The sequence below is a fragment of the Apteryx rowi genome, unplaced genomic scaffold (genome assembly GCF_003343035.1).
Source record: "Apteryx rowi isolate R43461 unplaced genomic scaffold, aptRow1 scaffold_93, whole genome shotgun sequence".
In the NCBI taxonomy this organism is placed as follows: domain Eukaryota; kingdom Metazoa; phylum Chordata; class Aves; order Apterygiformes; family Apterygidae; genus Apteryx; species Apteryx rowi.
This window is the reverse complement of record NW_020451238.1, coordinates 1460201-1485442: the sequence shown is the minus strand read 5'-3', so window position 1 is coordinate 1485442 and position 25242 is coordinate 1460201. Positions and strand designations below refer to the sequence as shown.

The 25242-nt window shown below is 42.2% G+C and overlaps 1 protein-coding gene across 2 annotated transcripts in view; it reads left to right on the top strand.

The window, feature by feature from the left end:
• The window catches only part of ARVCF (ARVCF, delta catenin family member), a 174467-nt gene extending 150245 nt beyond the window's left edge, over window positions 1-24222 (top strand). The window contains exons 9-17 of one of the 2 annotated variants that reach the window (XM_026091942.1): window positions 6360-6487; window positions 7436-7586; window positions 8978-9170; window positions 10206-10317; window positions 10897-10987; window positions 12241-12294; window positions 17616-17707; window positions 20207-20320; window positions 21717-24222. In XM_026091942.1, the coding sequence (XP_025947727.1) occupies window positions 6360-6487; window positions 7436-7586; window positions 8978-9170; window positions 10206-10317; window positions 10897-10987; window positions 12241-12294; window positions 17616-17707; window positions 20207-20308 (923 nt within the window). In that variant the 3' untranslated portion in view covers window positions 20309-20320; window positions 21717-24222. Of the gene's footprint in view, window positions 1-6359; window positions 6488-7435; window positions 7587-8977; window positions 9171-10205; window positions 10318-10896; window positions 10988-12240; window positions 12295-17615; window positions 17708-20206; window positions 20321-21716 lie in introns of those variants that run through there. The other variant, XM_026091943.1, reaches the window with a different exon arrangement.
• Window positions 24223-25242: the final 1020 nt, after the last annotated feature.

Sequence of the window (25242 nt, the reverse complement as noted above, 5' to 3'; positions counted from 1 at the left end):
GTAAGAGGAGCTACCCTGATGACAGCTTGTGGAGCTTGGGGAATGTAAAGAATAATAGGAATAGCAAAAGATGGTTTGCTTTCCCAGGTGTCCTTATTTCTCCTGCACTGCTGTGCCCTCCCGTTTCCTTTCCTTGTTGCCTTTCTGTCTTTGCTGCRGTCGCACCAGCTCATCGTGTTGGCTTTTTGCATGCCTCCCCACTTCGCAGTGCGGGTGACTTTCCTGGTGAATCCTTTGGGGGGGGGGAAGCGAGGGGTGCTTCCCTCCTTAAGCATGACATAGCTTCTTTCTTTGTGGGAGTAGGTGGTAAGCTGGGGAGAGTTGGCGTAATTTTAGAATTTCTGTGTGACTTAGTAGATGAGTTGGAGAGGTCACAGACTATGGTGTTCATTTTCTAAATAGAAAAACTCCTCTTAAACATTCCCGCATGCCTGATTTGAGTCTTGTGTGTCCCATATTACTCTGGCTGTTCTTTTCAGCACTCTTCAAAGGCTGTTCTGTCTTCTGAGCTCCTGCTCAGTGTTGGACATAGCATTCTTGATTTGAATCTCTGCAGTTAAGCATAATACCTCTCCTGACGTGCACTGTACCTTGAAGTGAAAGCTGTAGAGACTATTCAAAAACCCTTCCCCTCTTATTTCTTCTTCATCCATTGCAGTTTGCTATCCCTCTGTTGTATGACACTCAGTATTCTGCATTTATCTGCACTGGGCTGCATTTTTCATCGATCACTCCATGCATTTGGCTCTGTTGGAGCTGGCTGTATTTGTGCTACTGTTAAGTGCTTCAATTAGAAGAAACCTGCAAGTCCATGTTGACATCCATGCTGCTTTGTGCACCAGATGCTGAAGCACAGCATAAAGATGGAATGGAGCTGATGGGTCTTTTTTTAAGGAGCCAATTACCATTTTTATAAAACCAACCAAAAAACACCCCCTGCTATGAGATTTTTCTCATTTACTTTGGAACCGTACTGAGGGGTGAGGCATTCTTGGGATGGGAGGTGCTGAACTGCTAGACTGTTTTGCCGCTTATGTTCTGAAAACGTTTCTGCAGAAAATAGTTGTGAACTCTGGTTTACAACTGCTTAACTTGCAAACAATGAACTACACAATTTGTACTGAAGTTACCAACCCTTTGGTGAAAGGGAGCAGGAGTCCAAGATCCGTTAAGCTAAATTCTTAATTTCTTTTATTGACATGATTCTTGCCCCCCCACACACACACACACACCTTGGCTAACAGCTTCCTAGTTGTTTAGGGAGCTGCTTTCTTTTTCTGCGAAGTGTGTTAGCGTATGACCTTGCAGAGCAATTGCGGTTTGGGCTCCTCTCGCTCCATCTGCTGGTGGCTGTCACATCTTGCACGTTGAATTGGCCAGCACGGCGACGGCTGTGTTAGCAAGTGGCGAAGCACCGTAAGGGTGGATCGGTGGAGTGAAGCAGTCAGCATGGGTGTCAGGCCATGGGCATCGTGAATGTGCCAGGAACTCTCACTCCAGGCTAGTCCTGGTCTGATCACATTCGTGACTTGAACTTCCGTTCCTGGCCAGCGCACGCTGGGGATGTCCCTGGAGTGCACCTGTTGGTCTAGCTTCGTCCTAAAGGAGACCGGTTGGTGTTGCGTCTGCTCTGTGTTGGGAACCAAAGTGCAGTAAGTGGGGGCAGTTGGGAAATTGGCTTCAAAAGTGATCCGAATGAGAACACTGATGTGAACATGCCTGTGGGCACTGCAAGAACGAGCAGCGATCACAGTTCATTTTAGTGATTTGGTTTTTCTAGGCCTTAATGGACTTTTTTTTCCCCATTGCATTGACAGCATCCTGTCAGCTTTGTATGAAATCTGCTTCTTTATGAAACAGCAAGCCAGAGTTTTTGTAAGGGTATCTGTAAGGATGGATGATGCAGCTGCACATACCTCCTCCAGCAGAAGAACTCTGTCATCTGACCAGCATGCACATGTGCCATGCCTGTAAGGGAAGAATAAACCCTTACGTGGTATGGGGTGGTGAAGGGGAATAGATTTGGCAGCCTTGCTCCAAAGAGAGTTGTCAGATTTTGGGATCAAGCTGGCATATCGGGGAAAGGCACCTGGTGCAATATTTTGTTATTGCCAGAATGTAGCTAAGTATAGGCACTGTATCGGCATTGCCAAGATGAAAGCAAACAGGCTTGTGGAGGAGATGATCCAGTAGCTGCCGCATCGTTCTCAGCACAGAGACTGAGGGTTGAAGGGATTGTGAATCGCCCCCGTTAATTCCTCAGGCCTTTTTCGTTCACGAYTGAAATTACTGTCTGTGCTGTTGCTGTTCTGTGGGCAAATAAAGGATAATCCGCTTGGCACCTCTTTGTAGTGTGAACTTCACACAAAACTGATCCCTTGGCCAGTTTTGAGCAACTCTGATGCAAAGAAGCAATTAGTCTTCCTTTTTTTGCAGAAAGAAGAGACTACAGCATGTTGGTGAAAATGGGGCTAGTGTGAAAGATCTTTCTCTGTGTACACATTCATGCCAGTGGTTGGGGGGATGCTGCAGATGTTGTAAAATGCCAGACATTTGCAGTGGCATCAACACCCAAGGCATTTTCTGTTTCTCTAAAAGGCAAGAGCTAATATAGCCAATTTGTTGCTTTGCTTTTTGCAGTGAAAAAAGCAACAAATGATACCCTTGCTTTTACAGGAGGAAACGGTATAGATTCTAACTCAGCACAAATCTGTAACCTATGGAAAAGTCTCATATATTCCAGCAGAAATAACCTTTTTCTAGGCACTGCTAAATCTGGGCTATAATTAAAACAGCTTTCTAAAGAAAAGAACAATGGATTTTTTTGTTTGATGTATTACTAATGACCCTCTTTTTTTCGTTTCCATTTAAAAAATGGATATAAGCAATTAGCCACATCTTGCACAGAAGTAGCATTACCTGAAAAAATAATTAAGATGATCTTGAAATTAAGGAAATCAGTTTAGAAGAGAAGCAGGTGCTTAATGGAGGTGAGACCAGCTGTGCTTCCCAGGAATGTGCTTAAAGCGCTTCATGGAAAAATGTGTGAGGCCTCCACATAACACTGGAAGGAAATTTATAACAATTCGGACAAATTGCATCCTATAAATAGAAAGCTGGATTCATTAGGACAGGAGGCAGATGGAGAAAATACAAAACTTGTTTGTTTCTTTTTAAGGGACTATAATGCTTATGAAAAGTGTCAGCTTGTTGTCAGTGAGGGGAAAAACCCTCAGGTGCAGCAGTAACATTCTTGCTATTAGGTTCTCATCTCTGCTAATGAGCAGCTGTCCATGAGGGACATTCATAATACTTTGTTTTAGCAATTCCTGCCTTCCTTTTGCTGGCAGAGCTGGACTTGTACAGAAGTACTGCCATGGTGGGACTCTTAGTCCGCATATGCAGTGAGGGGCTGAGATTAAAGAAGATATATCCAACCAAGAAAGAACATACAGACTGACTGAAAGGGCAAATTGTAGACTGCACTTAAAGAACAGGGTAGGGTGAACTTGTGGGGCTGTTTCCAAGTATGCTAAAAGTATGACTAGGAAATTTAAAACAAGGCCATCAGAGAAGACTGACCAAAGAATTACTTATTGTTCAACCACAGACAAATCTGAGCTCAAATGCAGGCGTGATATATGTGCTATACTAATGTTCCCTGTTTATGAACCTACCTTCATCTTTTTGGCTGATCTGATTTACATTTCAGTAAAGCTTCATTAAAATAGTAGTGTCAAAATTCTAATAAACCAATTCCAATAAAGAGATTTTTTGACTTTTAATGTTAAGGAAAGGAATAGTGTACGCTTATTATCAGGTAGTGGTGTTTTTCCTGAGGTGTTCTTAGATTGCCAATCCGCCTTGTGAACTGGCAGAGGAAAAAGGTGATCTGAAGGTCATGTTGGAGTCAAATAATCACAGATATGCTTGCGGCGTGGAGAAAAACTATACAACTGTTCATGCTTCATGTATTAAGTAACTACAGCTTTTTTTTTTTTCTTTTTTCAGTATTCAATATAGAGGGCAATGATCCCAGTGCAAGGAGAGGACATTGGAGAAAAGGAAAGAAGGTAGAATAGATTGGCAGGATGCCTGTGGGACTTGCCATCTGTTGTGGCTTGCACATATCTGTAGAGTGTCATGTAACAAGCAAGTGATGGCATTAAAACCAGTCACAGACATGGAGCAGGTTAATTATCCAGTGGTTTGAGAAGCATGCAAGTGTGCTGGGATGCATGTGAGAAGTTAAACAGGGAAAGTGTTAAACATCAGAGCTCATGGATCCTCATGCACACATCAGTCTTTCAGCATGGAGCAGAGAAATCCTTTGCTGACAAAATCTCTTTTCTTGGTTTCAGTGGGACAAATAAGCRCCATGTATCCAGGGGGTTAACACGGCCTTGTGTTTATGGTTTAGTGTTATACAAGGTTTAGGGTTTTGAGTTCTGAGATCTTGGCTCACATAGTCCCACAGCAATAACTATTACGAAAAATACAGAAAAAGTTAGTATATGAAGTGTAAGGCTTTCATTTAACACCTTTTATACTCTTTAGCAACAGAGACTTTTTGCAAGAAAATCCCCATTTGATAGGATTTCATTGTTCAGTTTCCTTGCTTCTAGGTATGTGCTATGTCTGAAAGTCAGTAGTCTGCGCTATGCACTGCAAAACGTGTATATGACAGGGACGGGAGATTTTGAGGAGGAAGTGCTGAAAAAGGAATGATTTGAGTGTGTAGGTTTCCTGTCTTCCTAGTAGAAAACTTGCTTTGAATTATGCTATGCTTTTAGGATAGCACCTTGTTATATGAAAAACATTTTTTTGCATGTGTACAAGTCCAGAAAAATTATTCTGCTTAAGACAAGCCTCAAATTTCCCCGTGCCCCAAGCTTATTCACACCTTCATGCTTTCTTTCATGTCATTCTTTTTTCCAGGAATACTTTTCCAGGTAATGTCTGCTGAATTTTGCTTAATGCAAACTCCCCAAAAGCCATCAATCCAGAAATATTTTCCAGCTACAGTGACTGCAGATGAGTCTGTGTTTACTATAGATTGCTTGTGCCTTTCTACGCTCACCAAAACACTTTGGGGGAATTAATTTTTCATTAACAATCTGAACAGCACCATGAACTTTGAGATTTTATCTGGCTGGCAAGTCGTTTAAGTGGATGATTGCCTTTCCTTACTAATTAATGCAATGTGTCATGCCACACTTAGTGGGGGGAAAAAAGATAGATAAAATTGCTTCAAAATATGCAACAACTTGCTACTAGCTTGAAAAGAGATGATGACAGAATAGGGCCGTGCTGTATAAAAGCTCATCACTTATAGCTCCCTGTAATAATATTGTATAGTCTAAAGATAATGTAGTGTAATAATATATTCTAAAAAATTTTCTATCATTTCTTTTCAACATACCCAGATACAGTATTGGTTAACTGGCAAGACAGAGCACTGCAGAGTACCTAATGCTTTCCTGTTGTGTCATATCTAGGACCATGGACTCCTTGTCCAAGGTGGGGCCCCTCTTTACTGTGGGTAGATGGATAAATCATAATCCCTTGGATGAGGAATTTGAGACACAGAGGCTACTGTCAGTAACTTGCTCCGCATCACAAAAGGAAACGCATGGCAGAGATGGGAATAGTTCTCATTCCTGTCGTGCTTAAACTGCAAAGCTGAAGCAGTGGCTCTGGGGCTGTTTTGTTAACGTGTGGGTCTGTTGCGGTCTCCTGGTGTGATATGACATTGGTGCATTTCTTTGCCTAATATTTGAACTGGAGTCAGTGTTTCTCCCTGCCGCTTCAAATTGGGCGTCCTAGGCACTTTGGCATCTTGCATCTTTCTTTTGGCAGGCAGATGTGAGAAGAGGGTGGATGTTACGACCATATACCTTGCTCTCTTTGGCAATGTTGTTTGTGTCTGTAAAGCTACTGAGATTGTTTTGAATGAAAAAAATGAATGTCAGTTAAATTTGCACAAAGTCAGGAGATGAAAAGTAAGCATTCCTGTAAACAGTCCTGGCCTCTTGTCACCTTGTTTTTACATGCACGTGCTCAGCCTGCTAGTTAGGTTTGTAGCAGAGCACAGATTTCAGCAGAGAGAGAACTGTCAACCTGAAGACCAGCAAAGGGACCTTCAGTGCAGGTGAACGTCCTCTGGATGAATTCCTGTATGCACTGCTTTCAACAGGTGTGGCTAAAATGTCCTGAACATGGCAGAAATCCTTTCTGTGGTGTAGCTTTCTCTTGGCTGTTGTTAAATATGTTGTTAAATAAAGGTATGTTGTGTGTTCACTCATACATTGCCTTCTCTGGTTTCTGTTCTCTTTGTTCTCCTCTTCTCCCACCTGCAGGCTTTGAATTACTGTACCAGCCAGATGTGGTTCGGCTGTACCTCTCCATCCTTACCGAAAGTCAGAATTTTAACACTCTAGAAGCTGCAGCAGGGGCTTTGCAGAACCTCAGTGCTGGGAACTGGACAGTGAGTGCAGTCTTCTCTTCAGTCTGTCTCTTGTTTCTTTTTTGTTAGTTAAAAACAAAGCTACGTGCCATTGTAAGTGCACTGTTACTTTGTGCGTTTGCTTCTCCCTTAAAAAGAGGGGCTGCGGGAACCCCAGACTGTTATTTCCATTTTATTTCCCCACTTGAGATGCTTTGTGTCTTCTGGACAGATGGTGTTTGTGCAGCAGGAATGTCACTGAGCTCATGATGACCTAAACTTGAGCAGGTTTTAATACTTAAGCCACTTTGCCAAATGGATGCAGCAGTGGTTAAGCCTTTTGTTAGATGGTTAAGTGTCCTGGATATTTAATTCATTGGATTGTCAGATTTCTCAGGAAACTGCATTCCAGAGTGTCTGCTAATTTCCTCTCTGAAGCATCCCTATCATTAATTGAACTGTTCTCACAAAGGCGTGCTTGGTCACTCCTAGAACTTCCCAGCAAGCTGAACTGAACAGCAGCCTGGGGATCAGCTGGGTGGTGCTTCACAGCTCTCTTGAATAGAGTATATTTTAAAATCAATCATGAAACAGAATAAAAGTATGTAATTGCAGGTGGGGGAAGGTAACGTATTTTAGAAGCTTCATGGTTCCTTCTGAGTGACCTCTTTCCTCTAATCCAGAGGGATGTGTTTTCTCACTGAGGTGTGTACCGAACAGATGCTGGCAGATGATGCACCTTTTCTCTATTTCTGTCCTCCTTCCCCAGCAGCTTGCTATAGGGTGAACTTCTACATCCTTTCTTCCTTGGTGCTTGATGAACTTGGATGGTGGGTAATGTTGTAGATGCATCAGCACACACAACCAAATAGTCTTTGCAGAAAAAAAATTAATTACAACACTGAAAGAAATGCCAAGAGCAAGGGAAGGGTGGGTAGATGAATTCCCTAAACTTTCTGTTGTTTCTTTTCCTTTGTGTGTTCTGATCAGTGGTCCACGTACATCCGTGCAACAGTGCGGAAGGAGAGAGGCTTACCAGTGCTTGTGGAGCTGCTCCAGTCTGACTCCGACAAGGTTGTGAGGGCTGTGTCAATTGCCCTGAGAAACCTTTCCATGGATCGKCGCAATAAAGATCTTATAGGTATCTTCTGATCATTTCTTACCAGGTGGGGTTTTTTGATACATGAGAGAGATCATGAGAGATCTCACATTTTCTCTCTTGGTGTAGGATTCCTTTTGTATGCAATTTCCATCAGCAGTATCTAAGACTACTCTGTGTAGCCACCAGCTGGAGGGTTGCCATCTTAGAATGTATTTCCAACCCTTTCCAACAAGCCATGGTTTGAGGGAAATCTGTGTAACTCGGGAGTAAAAACAGATTTAGATCTCTGCAGTAGAGGGTGTATGGGTGTGCAGAGGATCAGGTGGGTTAAGAGGCTGCTTGCCTTTTCTTAAGCTCTGGCTGACATGGCACGTGGGCTCCTAGTCGCCTACAGTGGCTCCCATGTAGATTGGAGCAGCAGTCTGCCCCTTGACCTGTTGAGCTGCACGAGGGAAGCACAACGGACCTGAATGTAAAGCTGTCCCTTCTTACTCCCGGTGAATTCCTCCTTCCCTTCTCATTCTTCTGCAGTGTAGTTGCTGTAGAAGCTGAACACTCGCCAGCTTACAGTTGAGATATTCCTCCTTCAAATTCGATTCTTCCACAGTGCTCACTAGCTCCCAGCCAAGGGGGTAAAGGTGCATTCACCTGCACGTAAGTGGGAATCAGAAAGGTTCAGCTGTGAGTTGAGTTTTCTCTGGATGCCTGTGCATTTAACTGAGGTGCTTGTTTAAACTGTGACCTTGTCAGGCCAGGAAGTATTGGTCACGTTTTAAGGCCACCATTCACTAATCAATAGCAGGCTGATACTAATCAATAGCAAGCTGCAATTTCGCCTCAATACACCAGGTTTCTTTTTTAGTAGTTCAGAGGTGTAGCTAGGCAAATGGTACAGACAGACCCCTGGGAGTGATAAACTCTGGACTCCTTGGTTTTTCTCCAGTATTACATACTGTGAAGGCTAACTACACCCAGGAGGAAAAACTCTTACCTTTGCTGGGGGAAGGTTAATAGATGCATGGCTGCACACCTTGCCCCAGAAGGCCTATTACAAGGCTAAGTTGAGTAAACTGTGCGCGTGTATTAGCATGAAAATGTGGCATTAGCAGCAGCTACTGGATGCTTTTTGCCTCAGGCACTGCAAAGTATGATAGATGTTGGCTGTAAAATTTTCGGTAAAGACTGAAAACTTTCTTTTTCCCCTCAATACATTTTAGCATTCATGATGTAGTAGTTTGTCTTGGATATCAACTCTAAATCACCTTGAAATAATTAATAATAAATATACTATTAAGCTATAGTCTTGAGGTTCCAAACTTGTTATAATGTCTTTTGACCTGACAAACATCCTTGGATTTTAGAATTCAGAATGGGAAGGTGAAATTATTAGGGCTGACTAACAGCTAATAGTATCTTTTCCCCTTATCTAGGTAGTTATGCCATGGGTGAACTGGTAAGAAACTTGCCCAGCAGGCAGCAGAGGTCTTCAAAGAACCTGGAAGAGGATACAGTGGTTGCGGTGTTGAATACCATCCATGAAATCATTACTGACAGTTCAGAAAATGCAAGGTCTCTGATCCAGACGCAGGGCATTCAGAAGTTGGTAGCTATCAGCAAGTCAAGGTAAGTGATAGTTGAAAACAAAATGCACAAAAACTCGCTGCAAACATGAAAATGTCACTACGAACAGCAATATTTTGCTTTGTGAAAGTATACAAGCATCCTGACCCTTCAGAGGTGTAACTAAAGCAACTAATATATGCAGTAAAAACACATTATCAGTCTACACATTTAATAGGTTTAATTGGCCGAAGAAAAGACTTGGGTGAATAAAAACTCCTGTGATGTTAGGACATGCTTTCTCCTTGTCTGATGCATCTTAGCAACATGCATGCATTTAGCAGTCGTCATTTGCTGTGAAGCCCTGACCTTTATTCTCAGAGCGGGAGACCTTTTATCTGTGGCAGCATTCCATTCCTGAAATAGCAGTTACAAAATTTTGTTTCATGTAAGTTAAATGGTTAGTGATGTGCACTAATCATTCTGGCTGAGAGGCTGATGGTGGTAGTTTTAAAGTGACAAATTTTCACTGTGCAGTTATGTTGAAAACTGTATTCTGACTGGCTTAGAAAAAAAGTWTAAGTTAAGTATAGTTCAGCCAGTTAGAAATGAGCTTATTTACAGGTGTGTTTTCAGCAAACTCCTGGGAGAATAGTTGAAGACTTCATTGGTTTGCATTATTATGAAATATGAGAGCCAGCCAGGAATCTAGCCCTCTATTACTTTATAGAGGGTGCTTGTGTAGTGACTTACTCGGAAATGAATGAAAGCTCATTTTTAGATTAGAATCACTTATTTTTTGCTGACTCAAATTGTTTTGTAAAAACAATTAAACCATGAAGCAACTTCATTAAGTTCTGAAGTTGTAACTTAGGGTGAAGACTTTAAAAATGGCTCTGAATTTTTTCCTCCCCCCTCCATCCTACCCCCACCCCAAATAAATCAAAGCAGGATGAAATCTATTTTTTGTTAATGACATCTACAAGGCCAAGGGTCACTATGTACTTCCCGGGTATTGCTTTAGTGCAAAAGAGGTCAACATATGAAAAATCTTGTATTTCTTGATATTTGAGACTCTAATTTTATCTTGCAAATCAGCCAGTCTCCCAGAGAAACAAAAGCAGCATCTCACGTTCTTCAGATGATCTGGAGCTATAAAGAGCTACGAAATGCCCTGCAGAAGGATGGGTGGAACAAGTCACACTTTCAGGTAGAGATGTTGGGTCTTAGGTTTAGTGGAAGGTGTCTTATCCTWACTTAGTTAATATTAATGTCTGGTAGATTGGGGGCTTAGATTCTGTTCTTTTAGGTCACAGAACAGTGTATTATAGTATATTCAATCCCAGCTTCATGCATACTTGCTGGGTATGTTTCTCAGTGGTCTGTGAAACGTAGCTGCTTTGCTTTTGGAAATATGCCACCTTGCATAAGCCAAATGCCCTCCCTGCTTTACTGGAGGAAGAATTAACATGTTTTTTTCTCAGTTGTGTATCATTCCAAACATATTCCATCTAGCAGCCTGAGGCAGCCACCTCCTCTTGATGTGTAACGTCCTCACCTTTCCTTGTGAAAGGGTGAGCTCCTTTTTGCAGGCTAACAATGCAGCCATCTAGATGACAAGAAAAAGATTCCATCAACAAATCTGTATGAAAATACCCCGGTGCCATATTATTGGCAGAAGGGGGGGGAGGGTTAGTATCATTCCATAATCTCACTCCATACGATTGCTTTATTGTTCTTGTTCCGTTTGCCAGAGTGGCAAATTCTTTGCATGTGTTTTGTCTCGTAGTCTGTTTCTGCAGCTCCAAAGGGTTCCAAAGGTACCGCTGGCAGGTCTGGCTATGACGACAGCACTTTGCCTCTGGTGGATAAAAGTCAAGGTCAGTTCTGCTCGTTATCGCTTTTTGTGCTGCGGTTTGCTTGCTTGCTTGTTTTTTGGATTTGCCACATCTGTGGTATGAAAGTGATAGAGTAAAAGCGTATTACTTATGTGGTGCTTCTTACCCCACAGTCCCCAAAATGATCAGTTTTATCAACTATATAGATAGCATTCCTTCATTTGTGAAAGGCACACTACCAGTGTTACATACAAGTTGCAAAAACAAACTAATCAGCTAAATCTTCCTGGGGGTATTTGGGATAGGTGTGAGTTAGAGCTTGCTTAGAACGAGAACAGCCATGTTTGAGAACGTTATGTATTAATAAATCCGGCCTTTGGCCAGGCAGTGGGCTTGGCCTTTAGCATTAGCTTACMCCTAGGGCGTTGACTCAGTACTGGGGTGGTTTTTGTTTGTTTTGTTTGTTTTCCTTTTTTAAATACATGTTTTGGCAGTGCTTCTTCATCTGTCATGCAGGTTTTCACTGGAGATGTTTTATCCAAATGCTAGCTAGACCTAACTGGGCTTGTTCGTCAGGCTTGACACAACCATACAAACACTGGTATAGCTCCAGCTTTAGTTTCATTATGATTGCTTTGTCTCTGAACCTTGTTCTGGTTTCTAACAATCAGATGTTAAAATTTCTTTCCAGAGATCTCTGGTCTGCTATGGCAGAGTTTGTCATGTTGCACTTAACCTGGTTTAAGTTCCAATTACTGCAAATGCATCAGCCCCACTCTGCCCTGCCTGTTTTTTCTACCTCACCTTCCCTGTCTTTGATCCAATCTGGCAAATTATACAGACAGAGGGATGGCTAGGATCAGTTTGCTGATCTGACAGTAAAGAATTTGTTTTCTTTGTGGGTTAGCTTTTTGTTGGCTCAGCAGGCTGCTGGATTGGATTGTGTGTCATGTGAAGCGGCACCCTTACTTGCTTTCTTTCCCTTCTATTCTGGAGAGGCCCAGAGAGAAGCTCATTAATAGCATTACGTAGTCACAAGCAGATCTGATATTTCCGTTATCACTCAGAGAGAYGGAGTTACATATTGCAGTGCAAAAATGTAAGGCTTGTATATGCTTTCTGGAGAGCTTAAGTCAAACTTTCCTTTCTGAAAAAATAGCAATTGAATAGTTTTTTACAATAGTCTTTGCATTCAGTATTTTATGGGCTTTTCTGTTCCTGTGACTAATTTAAAACTACCAGGTGTTGAAAAAAGCAAATGTAATGCAAATACTTTCAATGCTTCTGTTTTATAGATAACGAGAAGTCTGGGAGTCGTGATATGATACCTATGGATGAACTTGGCCCAGGTAAATTCAGTCATAGATCAACCCCCCTGTCTGTTTCAGTAGAGCACACTGTCACTCACAGGAAAGTTCAGCTATTTCTCTAGGTGATATTCTTTCAAATGGATAAAGCTGACATTTAAAAACAGAACTTTACCTTGCAAAAGATCAGATGTCTTTTTTTTTCTCTCTCTTTTTTTTTTTTTAATGCGTGTACAGTGTATGCACCAATTACTCCGCTTCTCTAAGCATATAATGGAGAAATACCGACATAACCCATAACCTACATTCCAGTCTCTGGCTATTGAAGCAGCTGTATACCACAATACAGATCTGGAAGTCTTGAGATTCAGAGAAATTTAGTATTTTGCAGAAGGAAAAAGATTTTAAAAGGCATTTTATAGTAACACCAAAAATAAGCTAGTATATATGGTGGTGTTTTAATTTTACCTGCATCTAACTGAGCCTGTTTTTTCCTCTGGAAAGAGAGCAAATGCATATTGTCTCCATGAAGTGCTTTGAGATTGATAAGCTCTGCAGTTTGACTTGTAGCTTTTTTCTTTACTGAGGTAGATAAAGGTGGTGTGTAGTCCCCTGGGAACCTGCTTTACTTCCTCCAGTTGACAGTATTTGTACTTAGATATCTATATTAATGCCTCCAAATCAAGCAGTTTGACATACTACTATTTGTGATTGCAGCTGAAAAAAATAGCAAGTAAAACCTAGCCGAAAACCAGGCCTGTCCAAAAGTTAGAATAACAGGGATGTAATACCTTTCATATTCTCAGCAAAATGAGATCCCACCTGCCATGAATCAGCTGTCCGTATGTACTTTGCTTAAGGGAACAGCGAAACATTTGTCCTCACAATGGAAGAAAATAACTTCGGAGAAGATTGCCTGGCAGGATAGCTGTGTGCTAGCAGGTGCTGCAGTATGGGCAGTGCTGGCTGATTGTAGTCTTAATATTAATCGTTGCCTCATGCTTTCAGGAGTTATTGGTACAGCTCTGAGTACCAAGTGAAATGCAAATTAAGAGCATATGTACAACATCAGGCAGGTTCTCTGGGCCATTGTTCTCCAAACCTTTCATCACTGTTAGAAGGTGAAATCTCTGTCGAGTTTTCCTGATCCCTGCTCTTGAATACTTCTAACTCCAATAGGGCTAGAACTTAGTGTGTCTTCAGAGGTCAGCTGAGAAGGGACTAAATCAATTTAACCTGTTTGCTCTCCTTAATTCCAGAGAACTGGAATAACAACTTAGTACTTCATCTCTTTCCTTCAGGCTCTTCAAAGCACTGTGTATTTTTTGTCTTAGGGGCTTATTTACATGAGGAGCTCTTTGAAATAAATTTTCTTATTTAGCTACATTGTGGACTGTCTTATTCGAAGTTTTTTTGTTCTTCTGCTCTGGAGCAAAGTTGCAGACATAAGGAACAGAACATCAGCATGCATTCCTCTAGGCTTTTACATCCAGTAAGCACAGGTTGGTTGTGTCCCTATGTACTCTGCACCAGTCAAAGCGGAGCCTCTAGGAGAGACTGACCTCATGTATGTTTGCCAGGAAAATACATGACAAACTACCTGAGAAAGGAGTTCAGCATCCCAGCTCATAATATCTTTCTTTTTATTGTAGAAAGTCTTGTACCCTGGTTTTGGTCATTGGATTTTTTTTTTTCCTCCCTTGTTTTCCTCTCCTCCTGATTTCACTTGCCCTAAGATCTTTCTGATTTATATTCACTGTCTTCTAGAGAATTCTCATCTGTACTGCCTCCAGCTTTCTGATGTCTATTTTGTTTAATTCAGCTGCCTTCAGGTTGCATAATTATCCGGCTGGTGCACCAGTTTGAGGCAAGCACACTTCAGAACCAAACGCATTAGACTGTGTCCCTGCAGAACTCTGCATTTCCATACGATGAGCGTGTTAGAGGCACCCATCCGTTCAGCCGGGCCCTGATGGCCCAGACATGCTCCTCCTGCTCCCCTGCAACACAGGAGGCTTTGCTTCTTCCAGAACATCACCATCTTTGCTGCCTTTCATCTGTTGCCTCTTTTTATCAGGGTTCAGCCCTCTTGCTCCCTGGGTATTTATTGCTAACCCATGTCGACTCCACTCTTTCTAAGTTGCCAAAAGAAACTTGCTATTGGTATCTCGGCTTGTTTGCYAATGCTGTGGTGTCATCCTTCTCTGTAAAGGAAATCAATTCTCCRTCAGCATCAGTATGGCTAGGGAGGCAGAAAGGCATGTTGCCATCAACGGGCAGTGCTGGGTCAGTCAGCTTGCTGCTGTCTGGAGCAATGGGAGGGCTTGGGCAGAGCTCGGATATCGTGAGTGATGGAAAAACCCATGTATTATGAGTCACCGTGGGGTGTGCTAGACAGCCCAGCGCGGAGAGCGCTCAGGTCCGTCAGACCTTGTCAGCTCCAGACAAGCGGCTCTGCACAGAGTAATCCGAAGATCGTCGATGCTTATTGTCACAGCGCTGCCTGAGGGGGGCTGCGACTGAGCTGTCTGTAGAAGCGGCAGGTCTGTGCTCTTGAGGCTGTTTGCCAAATTTGTGAGCTGTGTAAATCTGTATCTGTGCCTTAATTAACCTACAGTCGGACAAGAATTGTTCTGGCCAGAGATGCATGGTTCAGATGTCCCTGTCCTGCATCCCCATCTTCAGGCATGACTTCTTTCTCCTCCGCCTTTTTGAAGGGACTGGAGCTGGATCGTAATAAGTTGAGAGCTGTGTGAGGGCACAGATGGACTGACAGGCAGCAGGCATTTTGGTCCTGTAATTTGCAATGACAAAAAAACCCACCCTCACTACAGCATGAATGGGAGATATTCAGTGAAGCGATACAGAAGACGACAAGCAGAAGGTTAAGAGAGGAATAAACAAGCCAAGGAACAACTAGAAAAATGAAAAAACCTTCATATTTCAGAATGGGGAGGGCCTCTGAACAATATAAATCTGTCTGTAAATCGAATTGTATTAATTCAGAATAATGCACTTATGCTCTGGAGCAACACGATTTGCATAGGTCTCCTTCATTCCATAGAAACAGTGTTAATACTGATAATTTTTTTAGAATGAATCAGAAACAGGGAAGAAGCAGTACTCACTAATTCCATTGGAAAGTTACTCTCCTTGGGCACTAAGGTATTACTTCTCCAGTGCAGACTCCTTCAAGATATTTCTCATTTTATTAGGTCAAATCATGCACTTCCTATCTTTGCTGCTGTTTRTCTTGACACAGTCATAGCACAGTGTGTGGTTTTTAGCAACGCGTAACCCTTTAGTGTTGACRTGTGTGGCACCGTTAACATGCAGACCACACAACAGAAAGCTGGCAGCATGAACTGCAAAACGTCTTGGAACGCAGATCTGAAAACCAAAGTTCCTGACTTTTTTGTTGTTAGATTCCTAGCACTTGGCAAAAGCTTAACATTCCTGTTGCTGCTGTCCTGGCTAAGCAGGTTGTTTGTTTTGTTTTTGTTTTTCAAATAGTATTTAAGAACTGCTGTGCTTTTAATTTTTTGTGATTACAGTCCTTACTCCTGACCTTGCTCCCTGGGAAGTATCACAGCTGCCATACTTCACCTTAGTAGCTATTGCTTTCTGGTGGTAGGTTAAAGGTTTCCCTTTACATCCTGTCAGTTTTAAAAATGTTCTGCATTTCTGTAGTGCCATCATCATGGGCGATCTGTTACAAAGTGATCTGTGAGCATAAATTAATATTTGATTGTAAAGAGCTACCTCTCAGTTGTGAGTTTGAATTTCTGAGAGGCAGCATGTTTCTATCATTTAAATACATACCTATGTGAACTTTTGATTCCCAAATGAATGATGTGTCTTTAGATCAGCATATGACTTACTAACAGTATTTGTGCCTGTCATCTGAAAGAGAATTATTGGTCATATGTTCCACCAGGAATGCTGGCTGGGTGGCTGGATGCAGCTGGTGGGTTTTTTCCTTTTTGTTTGAAAGGAACAGCCAAGAATGTTAGGTATCTTCATTGACACCAAATAGTTGTAAGTAATCATTGCTCTGTGTAGCAATGATTTTCAAGCTTTAAGATCTGTTTACTGCTATAACTCAAAAATGCTTTAGTTATTTTTAGGCAGCGTGGTTATGGAATCTGTTACTACACCTGTCTTAAATATACAGCTACTTTGAGTACTTGTGACAGGTCTGTGCATGCTTCGATTCACAAGACAAGTAGGAGAACTTCAGCTCTTCTAAAACTAACTTGATTGTGGCCAGCATAAACATCATTTAGAGCCCTGCTCTGTGACTGACTGGTACAAGTTGTTCTGGCCACATGTGCTTTCATCATGTGGGCAAACAGGGCCTCTTTATGCCTCTGGAACCCCACAAAAAACATGACGTATTTTTCTTAGATGACCTGTTGCAGGTAGTAAACCAAGGGAAGAGCATTTTGGTATTTTATGTAAAACTTTTTTGAGCTATTCTAAGAATTTGGTTTGTCAGGACATGAAAACATTAATGATCCTTTAATTACATAGGGGAAACAAAAGCCTACTGGGAAGTATAAATTTGAGTGTCATTTACTTCAGATTACAATGCCATCAAAGCAGAGCACGAGAGGGTCTATTTGTCACCAATATTGAGGGAAATTTGATGYATCAGGAAAATAAGATTTGTATTGGCTGACAATGATTCAAAGCAAAGGTTCTGAAATAATTAGAACTATTTCTTTATACTATTTCTCTCACACTTTTCTTGCCCATTTTAATCATGCATTCATATTATTTCTTAGTTGTCAGGAGAAAAATCACCAACGGGTGCTACTTTGTACTGAGAGACAGGCCTAGCACAGCAGGGTTTGCATCAAGATCCCCTCCAACTTGACTGGCCCTTTTTCTCAGTGCTCTGGAAAAGACTCTTCCAAATTATTGTCATGTCCTGCTAGTACTCAGGCTCAGGAAGAGTGGGAACATGCTGCAGGACCATTCGGAGAATGAACACAGCCAATTAATGAGGCAGCTAAGCAAGGAACAGAAGATTTGAGCTGAATTTGAAGCTCATTAGCCACAGGGCATGAGCTGATAACTTGCTGCTTTCCTTGGGCACACTACAGAACTGCAGCAGGCTGGGATGAAAACAGTGCTGCTCACTAATGAGCACCAGCATCTGGCAGTGATGCAAAAAGAGGGCTTTTCTGTTTTGTTTTAAGCTGATAAAAATTTCAGAGCATGTGAAAAGCAGGCTGCCAGCATCTTCAAGTTTTGATGGTTTATTTCCCTGTTTCTTCACTGAAGAATACTGCTAGCATCAGCTCTGGTTTTGCTCTTAGTGGTGCTGCATGCCTGACTGTCATATCGTTCCTCCTCAGATGGGTACTCCACTATCGATCACCGGGACAAGGAGCGCAAATACAAGACCAGTGATAACACCGGGGATGCCTCAGAGAAAGAACCTTTAAAAGTGAGCTGCTGCTTATTGCTGAACACTATTTGGTGCCTTTAAAAGAAAGGGAGCCTGGTGTGCTCCACAAGAAATGTGTGCTAGTTGCTCACCAGGGGGCTGTAAAGGGTTTTTAAAGATAAAGGCAGCATTTCATAACTGATCGCTTGGCTGATTAGAAATAAAAACAAGATGCTGCTTTTGCAGTGTGGAAGCAAATGCTGCAATGGCTATATTCCTGTAAAAGGATGAGGTTGTAAAAATAGTGTGTGTTCTGCCACCTTCATCCAGGGACATTCCCTAGCCCGAAAGAGTGTAACTGCTCAGACTTTGTTCTGAGAATAGTCACTGCAAGCAGTCACTCTCCTTTTTGGTTTTCACCATCAGAAGTAGGTGTGAGCTTGTGTGTCTGTGTACAGCGGCGTGGTGCACAGTGTTCATTTCCCCAGCACTCACTCACAGTCCTGARTGGACCATGGGCATCAGGCTGTGGAGATGGAGAGAGAGGGAGAGACATGCATACCTYTGTGTGTGCCTTATAAAAGCAAGTTTAGGCAACTTGCTAATTTTAAAAAATCTTCCTTCACGAAGCTGCTCTTACTGTGGGCTGTGTGCAAATGTGGCTTAATGGGCTTTGCATAATTTCTGTTGCATTGATGTACCTGTTCAGTAGACCACTTTGTAAGTTGCTTAATGCTTCTAACATTGCTGTGGCCGTCACTTCTCCCTGGCCTCAAAACAAACTTGTGTTTTTCCCCTGGATAGGTCATTTCTAGGGAAGAAAAAAAAAAAGATTCAGTGAAGCAAGAGTCAGTGATAGGAAACACTATTGTTACTCTGCAGAAAGCCGTCCTCAATAACCTTCAGCACCTTGCTGATAGTATCAGAAAATCCACATGGTTCATGTTCAGTGGAAACAATTAAGCTTCAGTCAGAAAGGAAAATCCACTGTATTGAGCAAGGGAATAAAAATGAGATTTGGAGAAAAATCTTTCCATAGATCATGAACTAGGAAGATGTCCTGCTGTCTCAGTCAGCCTGTATTAACTTGTCTGGTCATGCATTAGCTGCTGTGTCCTGCCTTTCCCTGAAGGTATACCCTGGAGAATGGCTTCAATCCAGCTGCACTTCTTCTAAGCACAGATTGCTGTTTTCAATTTGCCAGCTTTGGGTTTAGCTGCACCTTGTTGGAGGCTGCCCAATGAGACTTTTCATTAACGTAATCACTGATTGTGATTACACAGTGCCCACAGCGCCAAACCTTGTGAGCTTGTTTATGAGCAGGCCCCGAGTGAACAGTCTGGAGTGACGTGGCTGGYCTGAGACACTGACCTGTGTGCTTCAAGTGGCAGTTCACCCTCTCTCTTTTTTCATTTGACCAATACTATAAGTAGGTGAAGATAATGCTATATATTGTTTAGGAGGCTTCTACCACCCTTAAAGCTCATTGCAGGAGAACAGCTATTACAGTTTTCCTGTTTAGTCTTCATGCACCTCATTTGCTAAGCCTATACTTGTAGTACTGCCTATTAAAGGAAACCAATAGCAATCACCTTTATGTCTGAACCTTCCAGATTCATTTATGCATGATAAGGTGTAGTGAAGATGGAAGAGAAGCAAAATCTCACCTTTCCACTTGGAGGAGGTTGTGCCCCCTTCATTTGTTTTTGGAACCAATACAATTGAGTTGATACTCAAGTTATTCAGTGCTGCTCCCAGTTTGCTCTGATGTGGCAAGAGATGGCTCTGCCTGATCCAGAGTTAATAGGAAAAACTTTCTAGTTCCCTCATCACAGTTCTAATATATATTAAGGAATGAATGTGCCAAGTGATATATGGAAGTTGATCAATAGGAACTTGACAGAAAATGTCTTTCTAAGGAAAATAAGCTAAGGCAGGAGACTTAACAAGTGCTTGTTATTTTTGCCACTTGTAATTCATTAAAGTGGTCAAATACATCATCCCTCAAAATCACGCCAAGCAGCGCAAACTCCCAGTGCATGTCTGAAGTGAAGCACATCCCAGAGAGGTCCAGTGGGTAGTTGCTTTGCTTTCATGAGGAGAAGAAATGTTTCACCTCTGCAATGTCTCCCATAGCCTGTGCTGCCTCCTGCTTTCAAGGATGGGCGATAACCTGAATTGAGTCTGGTGTACGCCTCTGAGGTATGCACTGGCATGCTCTCAGCTGGGCAAAGCCAGAGTAGCTGCTAGCCTTCCTTCTCCCTGTCTTGTGAAACAGAAATATGTGKGGGGGGATTTCTGGCTTGTGAACTGTCCAATAACCATGGCTCTGAGGCTGCAAGAGTGACCAAGAATTGTGAATAATGATGCCAGGGAATGATGGCAGCCTTTTGGCTATTGCAAATGCTTTCATCAGTATTGTGCCTSTGCTGATCTTGTTTCTTTCTCTACCACTAATTTTTCCTTGTGCTCCTTTGAGCTGACTTGTTGTTGGTGGAGTTTTTGTTTGTTTGATTAATCCGCTCTGTTTTGCTTTTAACTCCTCACCCTGTGCTGCAGAATGACACAAATAGGAAAAACATTAACAGGAGTAATAGGGCTTCGGTGAATCTGGTGGATGCCCGTGACATTAAACCCCAGCCTGTTGACTCCTGGGTCTAATTTGCATGCATGGTAGGTTCTTTTAATGGTAATTGGTGCTAGTGATTAACTTGTCTTGTGCATGATCTGTATCACTGTGGAATCTCTCTAAGGCTAACTGGGTCCTTTCAGACCCAGACAAATGAAAATGCATTTGAAGGAGTGGTGTTTACATTGTTCAGTGTGTCTTTAGTGAAATGCAATCAAACACTGCTGTTTGATTAAATAACCTGTCAAATAACCAGACAGAAAATTAATATCTTGAATGATTGGTTGTCAGCTGAAATGTGAAAGATTTCTGCTACTAGGCCATGGGAATGAATTTGAATAGTATGATCCCGCTTTCAACCATTTTTTTCCCTCTGATTACAAGGATTAGCCTGAGACTTAAGGAAAAGCATATCCTTGACTATTTATGGATGTCTCCTGAGGTTCCCATGAATTACACACCCCGGCCCATCTGCAGGAAAGGTGGTGGCCATACAGATTTACTTTGCAAGAGTGGGGGGATGAGGGTGGATGATTTTGGTTAGATGACAAAAGTTGAACCACAACTCCCACTTCCCAATTCCCTCCTTCTCTGTTGCTTTAAAAAAAAAAAAAAAAAGGCACCTTTTTGTTGCTTTCTAGTTCTCTGCCTTCCCCATGTGCCAAGCTTCTTAGTAATGTCACTAGCCTTTCTTCACTCCTGCTGCTGCTAATCTGTCTCCTGCTGTCTTGCTGGACAGCCCTCTACSCTGGTTATACCTTCTGGCCCTCCATCAGGTGTGACCTGACGTCTGGAACAGCCRGTTTTGTGCCCCTGGCTATGGCTAAAGAAATATCTTAGTGACTCTTGTGAAGGCACTGGGCAACTTTCCTATCAGAGTGGACAATAGGTCCTTAAGGCTCGACTTCCAAAATGTGGAGCATCTTCCACCTGCGTAATGCTGCATGGAAATCACTTTCACTAGTGGGAAGGAAAAACCCCTCTGTTTTGGGTTTGTTTGTTTTCTTCTTAAGAGTATAGTGTAAGTGCCAAGTGTTTACAGCTTGTTTCTGTTTCCTGGTTGGAAGCAYCTGGCCAGAGCAGTATCACAACGCTGTCAGGTACCCTCACGTAGCCACAGAGCTGGCCCTGGCGCTGCTGGCTTGCCACAGCTGGTCTGCAGTGTGTGGTCGGCCCTGTTGACCCAGCCAAAGGGTATGTGCGTAGTGCCTGTACACTTCCATTCCTGCACTCTTTCTCTTAGTAGTGAAGGCTTATGGGTGGGATACAGACTTTAAGAAACGAAGTCTGTGCTCCCATTCTCCCAGTCCATACCCCTTTAGGAACTCCCTGTGTTGGTGATATGCTGGCATTTCCAGCCACTGCCCTACGAGTGGGTGATGGATATCACCAAGGACATGCTACTTGCTGGTATTAATCAGTTCTGACTTTATTTTGCAGGGCTAGAGTCCAACCACATTTTTTTAATTGAGGGGGGAAAAAACCATTGAACCGACACAGAGGATCTCATCAGTCACCACTGCCATTGACTTGGAGGGCGCTGCATCACTGACCAGGCTGCAGATTCTAGGAGGGCGTGCGGAGAAGTCACAGCCACCTGCCATCGCCAACGCCGGAGCACCATGCCTTACAGCGAGACAGTTTGCTTTTTGACTCAGTTACATTCCCAGCAGAAATAGCCGCCTCCCTCTCCCTCCCTCTCCTGCGAGAAGAAAGCAAGCAAGAACAGAGAATCCAAGCTTCCATCTAGCTGGCTGCCTTCTTAGATGACTCTTATGTGTGGATGGTGCCAAGTATGAGAAGTGAAGGTCATGCGGCAGCAAAGAGGACAGCTTCACAAGTGAAAGAGATACTGCAGAATATTTGAAATATCGTAGGTGTAGTCATGAAGATAATAGCACTTTTCTGGTTTGGGGCTCTCTTTTTGTTTTGGGTTTTGGKTTTTTTTTGAACTGTGAATCCAACATTTTTAAGGCTTTTTGACAAATGTCGAGGTTTTCTTCATTATTTCCACAGGAAGTGCAGGAATGTTGAGTGGGTATGTTGGATTTCAATCAAAGGAGAAAATACAGAACAAAAACTATTAAATGCTGGTTGAATGAACTGGAGAGGAGATGACAAAATTGCAAGCTGTATAATCTGCTTTTAGAGTAAGCTATATCAATCACAGTGCTATATTATCATTATAATCTGGTGTACAATACTTCTGCCATTTGAATTCTTTAATGGCTCTGTTTTTACTTCCACATATGAAAAATAGTTTATTGAAGGTTTCAGTGTCCCCAGTTCAGAAATCTCTGCTGAGAAATGGAGTTGGCTGGCTTTTTATTTTCTTTTTCTCAAAGATTGCAATAAGGAGYTTTTACATTTTAAACGTACCAGTGTTGCATTGACGATGATTTAATCTTTAACATTATTTCTTTTGCCATAGCTGTTAACACATTGGAAGAAAACGAGAGCTTCTTTGTAGAATGTTTTATTTTGAACACGCTATAAACTTTWGATGGGTCTATCATTTATATTCGATGGTAACTTGATCACTGTTGGATCCATGTTTGCTTTGAGCTATAGATCCTGATGAAAAATGCCACAAAGGGAACTAGCTTGGAGTTTTTTAAATCATCATCATGGTTTCTGTGTTGCTGTGGTTTTGAGATTACATATTTCAGTTGGTGTGAAAATCACGCATGTGCAAAGGTTCTCCTCTAAGGTGCTGAGGCCTGCTCTCTGTAAGGGGGGATTTTTACCTCATGAGAACATACTCTGCGTATACAGTATCTGGAAATGCTGTGAACTAAATGACTTCAGATCACTGATTTTCTCCAGGCATTGGTCAAGGAAGGGCAGCAGATGAGAACAGGAAGCGCGTGTCTCATTAGTAGCATCAGACGCCTTTTGCTGATTTTGTTAGGTTGCCATTATTCTTTGGTTGCCACATTTACTCATAAACAAGCTCTTAAAAACGGTGTGACTGGAAAGCACATTTTTTAATCTGGCAAATGTCATTTGGGGTTTTCAGTGCCTGCCGTTTCCTTTGTACTTAAAAAGGGGAAATACCCAACAACCTCACCTCCCACAAAATATTACTGTAATAGTAAACACCTAAATTTTTTGTAAAAAATTAAAAAACTTTAAAAAAAGGCAAGTACCAAGAGCTTTGTATCTTCTTGAGTATATTAAAAATTTGACATGAATACATATATATAAATAAATAAAAATATCTATATATCTATATATCTATATATATATATTGTTGTGCAGAGGATAGGTTGACGAACCCATGTTAAGTAGTTTGCAGGAGAAGGAAGCATTTGTTGATTCAGGGAATAAGACTGATGCCAGAAGCTGTCAGTGATGTGGATGATACATGTGCTCCTTCACCCCCTCCCTTTCCTGACCTTCATCTTCCATGCATGTTGCAGTGGTCGCTTCTGGATCCTAGGGAAGGTGAAGTTGCTGGGAGCAAACTAAGATAGCAAAGATTTGTCTTTTCACCTGCATGAAAGTCCTATTGAGCCAAAGATGCTCAGCGGATCAAGGGAAGCAAAGAGATATATCTGTGATTATCTGCATTTGTGTCGGGGCAGTGTCTCTCTATGTGTAGACATAAAGTGTGGCAACGAAACCAGATACATAGTTTGACTGTATATTCTATCAATGGTGCTCTTTTCATACTTGTTCTGCCAATATGCGGAGACCCTTTTAACCAAGCTACACAGAAGAGTTTTATATCACTTTTGGTTATGTACTTGGTGTATTCTTTTTGTATATGAAAGGATTTTTTTAAAAACATTCAGTAATTAGCAATGGAACCTGCTTTGTAGCTGATTAGAACTGTGTAAGAGAAAGGGCCATGCTGTCAGTCTGTCCCTGATCTACTTCAATCCATATATTTACCAAAGGAGTCTGAGCAAAAGTTCACTTAAAGACCTGACTGTTGAAAGGAGTCTCTGCTAAGACTTTGTGGTTTAGCTATTGTACAAGTATTCCAAAGCCAGCAAGAGGTTAATAGAGAAAACCGCAGCAGGGGGGAAGTGATGTGACTAGAGGCTGATAGTCCACGACCTCCTACACCAGGTATCTCCTGGCTCTCAGTGGGGCACTATGATGGTGCTCAAAATCTGGACTGGAATCTACTTTGGCCTTTGTCATTAATGGGCCAGGCTAAAACCATTGAGGAGTATCTGAGAAGCAAATCCAGACCCTATCCTACTTCTCCCCCAAAGTTGTTTTCGTGTTTATACTGCATCCTGCGATAAGCAGACTTCCCTGTCAGGTTAGATGGAATTGGCTGCCCGGGTTCATTGTAGAAAACTGCTCCTCTTTGTTTTCCTGGGTACCGTGTTCATGGCGACATGGTTTACTGCTACAGAAAAGCAAAGGATGGTATACAAAGAGGTCAAACATCAAGTCCATGTGCCAAGACTTCTGGAAATCACGTCTTACCCCCCCTTCTTTCCACGCCTCACAATAATGATTAGTTCCCAAGTATGTAGCAATAACCAGTAACCCATCAATTGCACTGCAGTGATTTGCCCTTTTCCCAAACTGTTGTTTGGATGTTGAGCAAGGGAAATATTTGGGGGCGGAGGTGACTATATGTGAGACTGTCACTTTGTATCAGCCCACCAGCCAAAGTCCAAGAGATTTGAACCTGGTGAAATATCCAGTGCCCTTCTTATCTGCAGCCACAAGCTCACTTGTGGAAAGCCCTGATGGGATATGTGCCCTCACCTGTCCTTACCTCTCCCCTTGTTGGTGCGATGCATCTGGGCTGTTAGAGCTGTTCTGGGATGTGGGTGAATGAACCAGGAAACGTTGAGTTTATTTTAGCAGCAGGGATTGTATGTAAAGAAGGGAAAGCGGCAGTGTGTGTGTGACTAAAGCTGCAGTAGGGTCTAGAGCCCCCTGCTAAAGGCAGGCAGTGCTTTTTAGGGCTCAGGTTTGTGTGACCTCCTGTTCTCCT